This window comes from Papaver somniferum, chromosome 1 (genome assembly GCF_003573695.1).
Source record: "Papaver somniferum cultivar HN1 chromosome 1, ASM357369v1, whole genome shotgun sequence".
In the NCBI taxonomy this organism is placed as follows: Eukaryota; Viridiplantae; Streptophyta; class Magnoliopsida; order Ranunculales; family Papaveraceae; genus Papaver; species Papaver somniferum.
Window position 1 is genome coordinate 225,627,015 of NC_039358.1, and position 5,693 is coordinate 225,632,707.

The 5,693-nt window shown below is 35.0% G+C and overlaps 1 protein-coding gene across 14 annotated transcripts; it reads right to left on the reverse strand.

Moving 5' to 3' along the window:
* Nucleotides 1-287: 287 nt before the first annotated feature.
* LOC113317576 lies at nt 288-3,111 on the reverse strand. Of its 14 annotated transcripts, none has more exons than XR_003343758.1 (4): nt 2,727-3,111; nt 1,266-1,376; nt 950-1,051; nt 288-684 (listed from the first exon to the last, which is right to left on the reverse strand). XR_003343758.1 is itself a non-coding variant. In XM_026565740.1 (3 exons), the coding sequence occupies exons 1-3, from the start codon at nt 1,449-1,451 to the stop codon at nt 485-487; spliced, it is 396 nt and encodes a 131-aa protein (XP_026421525.1). In that variant the 5' UTR covers nt 1,452-2,698; the 3' UTR covers nt 288-484. The 14 variants fall into 14 exon arrangements, 1 of the variants encoding a protein (XP_026421525.1); XR_003343715.1 differs by adding an exon at nt 1,455-1,887 and having other exon boundaries at nt 950-1,376; XR_003343677.1 differs by adding an exon at nt 1,455-2,331 and having other exon boundaries at nt 950-1,376.
* Between the last annotated feature and the right edge of the window lie 2,582 nt (nt 3,112-5,693).

Genomic DNA, 5,693 nt, shown 5'->3' on the forward strand with positions numbered 1-5,693 from the left:
TTATAGGACAAATATTGTGGGTCCTATAGTCTGTCATATTTTTGGTGTACTATTTCTTATAGGACGGACTCTTTTTGTCAAAAATTTACATCGGTTTTTGTTTGTCCTAAAATAACAACTGGCCCCATTTGTTGAAATATCAGTTTTAAGATTCAGCTAGATTCAGCTTCACCCTAATCAGATTTTGACGGGTATGATTCAGCTAAGTTTTTTTTTTTTTTTTGTTAGTACTATTTTCAGAATATTAATAAGCAAGCCAAGATATAGAATTTTATAAACAAATTCAAATCATTTTATTTAAGTTAACTTGAATTCAGTAACAATCGATGCTTCAAAAGAAAAATTACAACTTTGAGAAACCAAACATCTCAAATTCAACAATAGAAGCTACTTCTGGTTCAAAACAACAAAGAAGAAAAAAAAAATCAAAACATAATTAACTTCCAGGTGCCGGAGCTCCTTTTGTTCATCAGACGATATACTTTCAGTAAGATATAAACCTTTTGAAGAATTGATCGTAACATTTACATCTTCCAGTAAAAGATACCGTCCTTCCGAAAAGACAAGATCGGTTGTTGTAAGCCACTGCATAGATTAGCATACATGGATTCATAAAATATATAAATATGATAAAGTGGATTATGCTTCGTAGACTTATGTTTGATGTTCAGCACTCCTATATCCCTGTCAGGCAGGAAAAAATTCAGGTCATGAAAATTTTAAACTCTTCGTTACTGCCAACATATTAAAGGCAGCTACCACTATGCACAAAACATAAACCCAACAAAAGAAGAAGAAACGTCTCCAATGCACGTTAATAAATGACAAGAAGAGAGCAAGGAAAAAAAGTATCTTCTTGAAGGCATGGCTTAGGAGATTTCTCAACCACTGTAACACTTAATCGATTTCCAGGACAAACTTAATCTATAGCTAATTAAGATTTTATTACCTTGAACATGATATCCTATCACCAAGCAAGAACATAGTAACAGGCTTGTAAATAGACTTTGAATATTGCACTTCTGGGAATAGAGAGATTGGTGGGGTCGTCCTGTAAACTAATAAGACCCAAGTAAGCAAGTAGTAATACACCTAGTTAGTGTGCCTATAGTTGTTAGCAGCAGTAAACAACCTACACGGATAAAATGTTCATGGCACTTTGGCTTGTAACTGTGCAATTTCAATATCCAAATTGCAGATACCAAATACGCCTAGGTTGTGTGCCTATAGCCCAGTACTAGTAGGATGTCAACAACTGATATTACCTTGATCCTTATAAAAACCATCTTAGCACCGTCAGTAACTCTTATGAATGAGATACCCAATTCTCCCGTTATTTCTTCTATACCTTGTTGAGCTTCCATAAGCCCTTCATCCTGCATAAGCAAAGTAGATATTAACATAAGCCCGAAAAGAAAATCCATAGCATATACTACCAGAACAATACTCATTACCTGGTTAGATACATTGCTCAACTGTAGCTCAAAATCATGAAGCTTTTATTTCTTCTCTATAATCTATGTATTCTAACAAATTAAGCCCCATGTGTATGTTAGAAACACAAATGAATTTATGATTCAGAGGATTCCTCGAATCTCTCTTTATGATTATTCATAATTGATACTTGTGAACAAACTAGGTTATGAATGAAATTTGAGTGTCTCTTCCAACAAAAAGAAGAGGAAACAAGAGTAGGACTTTCTGGTTTCACCTGCAATGAAGCAGGAATAAAACTGCATCACGAGTAGCATAAAAAAGAATATATATTCTCATAAAAATATTTGTTAAATTTACACCTGAGATGCAGTTTTAGTGTGATAAAACTGATAAATCTCCCCTCATGAAGTCTCAGTCTTCATAGGCATTAAATCGGATCTACCATTACCTCTGCCATAAAGAATGAAGCAGCGGTATGAGGCTATGAGCTGTTGTTAATTGATGTGAAGTAGTTTTAATGAACTCCAAAACAATAACAAAAATAACAGCAACGGGTCACTCATTTTCCAACTCTTTACAAACCCAAGGTTTGAAAATCTTAGATCCATATAGATCCCAAGAATCACTTGACAATTCACTTTCCTTATACAAATATCAAAATCAGTAGATAGGTCCCATGTTCTGAGGAAATAACTAATAAGAACCAGTAAACAAAAGCGGATACTTATAAGTGGTTGCGGAAAATCAAAAGTTTGTAATCTCGCAGCAAGGGGCCTAACTCTTTTAGGTAAGTACAAAAACTCTCCATACTCTTCATCAGCTCCAGCATCAGATTTACATTTAGTATGCAACAATTGTAAAACCAATCGTCTTCTTGTACAAATATCAGAACCTCTGCATAGAAAATCTCTACCAACCTGAGCTTCTAGAACAGTTGATGTACCACTATTTTGACTTCCAACAACAGCAACTTGTGGTAATTCAGTCGTTGATGAACTTCCTAATTGTGCAAATATATCTTGTAGTTTATTCACAATTAGTATTACTGAATGACCCAACGATGATGATGATGTCGTTGGTTGTTGTTCTACATTTACTAAAAATCAATTTTGGAAATACAAAAGAACAAAAATATCTATCGAGTATAATTGCAATAAAAAACCTAACCGCTTTATCAACAAGGACCAGAATGACTCTTAATCACAAGAAAAACTTTAATTGATAAATGAGTATCGAGCCTAGCATAATGAATAATCAAAATGGTATTACCAAAATCCCAAGAATCTTACTGATTTCGCGTCTTTAGCTCTCCTCCGCTCCCTTTTTGATTATGATTCTCTACAATCGATTTTGCCATCAATCCGCCACCGCTTTCACTATGCCAAGATGAATCTATGTATCTCTTTATTCAAGGTAATAGGAGATGGAGATGTACAGAGAGATTTAACTATTGAAAAAAAAAAAAAAAAAAAATATTTACTCGCTCTCTCTCTATGATGTGGATTTGAAAATTGAAACTGGATTCAATTACAGTTTCTTCAAAAATCAGGGGGTTTTGAAGAATTGAAGGGATTTATGTGATGAAATTGATGGAGTTAAGCGTCTAAATCTCAGAATAATCAAGTTGGGGAAGTTAAAGGAGATGGTTCAGTTTAATAAACATGGAGAGGAATAGGGGCGACTTTATCGTCCCCGTATGTTTTCAGTTTTAAGTAGTTTCTATATCTAATTAGAGGCGTACGATTAATGTAATCTAAGGGTTTATATTGTTGTCCGATCTGGGTGGAAATCTAAGGGAGTGGGGGCTACCGATAAAAATGAGATTCCTACTGTTATTTAGCATATACAGATGTGTTGACAAATCCTAGCTGTAAAATATATAACAACATCTGATATCTGTCATTTTCCTCACGCCCCAAGCGTCCTAAAAACCAGGTTTTGGACTAGTGAGACTAGAATTCAAGACTCATAGTTTTGATCACTAACATTGACAAACATGCTTGACATAACAACGCATGCGAGGTCGACCGAGCTATGCTCTAACAAAAAGAAATTCTAACATCAAGAAGTCTCAGTGGATGAATCCTTAGTGGATGTAATTCCTAATCTAGTTACAAGTGAAGAATAGGCTATGCTTGATGCAATACCAACTGAAGCTGAAATTAAGCAAGCTATCTTTGATATGGATGCAAACATTGCTCCTGGTCCAGACAGCTTTTCAGGTATGTTCTACAAAGCTTGCTGGGATATCATTAAAGATGATTTTGTCAAAGCTGTTCAATTTTACTGGAGGAGAAAATTTATTTCTAGAGGTCTAAACTCAAATTTTCTAGTTCTTTTACCAAAAGTTCAAGGAGCCAAAAAACCAAACCAATTCAGACCTATAGGGTTAAGTAATGTGAGTTTCAAGGTTTTCACTAAAATCATTTCTACAAGAATGGGTGGATTTATGCAAAAACTAGTTTCACCTCAACAAGTAGCATACATTAAAGGGAGAAGTATACATGAGCAAGTACTTCTAGCCTCTGAGTTAGTGAATGAGATGAAAACAAAGAGAAGAGGAGGCAATGCTGGCTTGAAATTGTATATCTCCCAAGCCTATGATTCTGTTAGCTGGGAATTTTTGCTTAAAGTTCTTCAAAGATTTGGTATTTCAGCTAATTGGTGTCAATGGTTAAGAGTCTTGTTTGAATCTGCCAAAGTTTCAGTGATGGTGAATGGTGGCCCTAATGGTTTTTTCTCTATGGGAAGAGGTTTAAAGCAAGGAGATCCTTTGTCTCCAATCTTGTTTATTCTTATGGAAGAAGAGTAGAGGTTTAACTCATTTGGTTAACTCCAAAAAAATGCTGCCAATGGTTAATAGAAAAGGTGCGTATCCTACTCACTTGCTCTTTGCTGATGATGTGTTTATATTTAGTAATGGTTTCGAGAGAAGTTTAGATAATCTGCAAAGTTTACTTCAAAGATATCAAGACAGCTTAGGACAAGTTATCAACAAAACAAAAAGCAAGTGTTTTGTGGATGGTTTCCTCCCAGTAAAGCAGAACCAGATTGTTAATTCGTTGCAAATGGAACTCACTCATTTTCCAGATAGGTACTCGGGTGTTATACTTATGCCAGGAAGGGTGAAGTCAAGCACTGTGTGGCCAATAGTGGAATTAATACAGCAGTCCTTAGCAACTTGGAAAGGTAAACTTCTTTCCTTCCAAGACAGATTAGTATTGATTAAATTTTTGTTATCCAGTATTCCAATATACAATATGACAATATATAAATGGCCAAGATCAGTTATTAAACAGTATGAAAAGATAGTTAGAAACTTCTTATGGTTAGGAGACAGTGAAACAAGGAAATATGATATTCTTTCTTGGTACAAAGTTTGTACTCCAACAAGTGAAGGAGGTTTGGGAATAAGAAGATTATAAGTAGTTAATAGAGCTCTTTTAATGAAAATGATGTGGAGTTTGTTAACTTCTAAAGAAGAATGGTCAAAATTCTTTGCTGCTAATACAAGGATAAATCTAGAAAATTGAGCACAAAATGGAAATATTCTTCAGTCTGATCTGGCTTGAAATGGGCCTGGCAAGCTCTCAAGACTGATGTGAGATGGTGCATTGGTAATGGAGAGAAAATCTTAGTGTGGTTTGACACTTGGATTGGAAATGGTCCATTAATTGAGCTCACAAGCTATACAGACTATGTTAAAAGTCATATTTCTATGAAAGTGCAGGATTTACTAACTGGCAATCAATGGGATATTCCTCTTGAAGTGCATAATTATTTACCATCAACACTGCCATCTGTTTGTGGAGGAGAAGATCAAATGATATGGAGTGGTGACTTTAAAGGTAAATTTTTAACTTCAGCTGCTATTAACAAAATCAGACATAAAGAACCTGTCTGGCAATGGCCATCAAAAATTTGGAAATCATTTCTTCATCCTAGTATTGCAAGCAACATATGGAAAATTCAGCAGGGTGTTTTACATCTATATGATGAAAAGAAAGTGAAGCAAGGTTTCTCTATGGCATCCAAATGCTGCATTTGCAACCAAAATCAGGACAACATGCCACACTTGATATGGTCATGCAACTTCAGCATCAAAATCTGGCAATGGTTAGGTGATGTTGTTTTTAACTTCCCAATCCCTACTTCCTTTGATAATGTGCTTCATCTTTCTAGACAAAAAAGTTCAATAATTCAAGAGATATGGTTAACAACAGCTTGTCTGGTCGTAAGAGAACTTTGGTTCCAGA

What these genes read in the sequence shown, in the direction of transcription:
- LOC113317576 (XM_026565740.1), bottom strand. Translation starts at nt 1,451, where the DNA reads ATGAGTATTGTTCTGGTAGTATATGCTATGGATTTTCTTTTCGGGCTT. An exon ending in TGGTTTTTATAAGGATCAAG is followed by an intron (nt 1,059 to 1,265) that starts GTAATATCAGTT and finishes GGGTCTTATTAG; the next exon opens with TTTACAGGACGACCCCACCA. An exon ending in GATAGGATATCATGTTCAAG is followed by an intron (nt 586 to 949) that starts GTAATAAAATCT and finishes TAATCTATGCAG; the next exon opens with TGGCTTACAACAACCGATCT.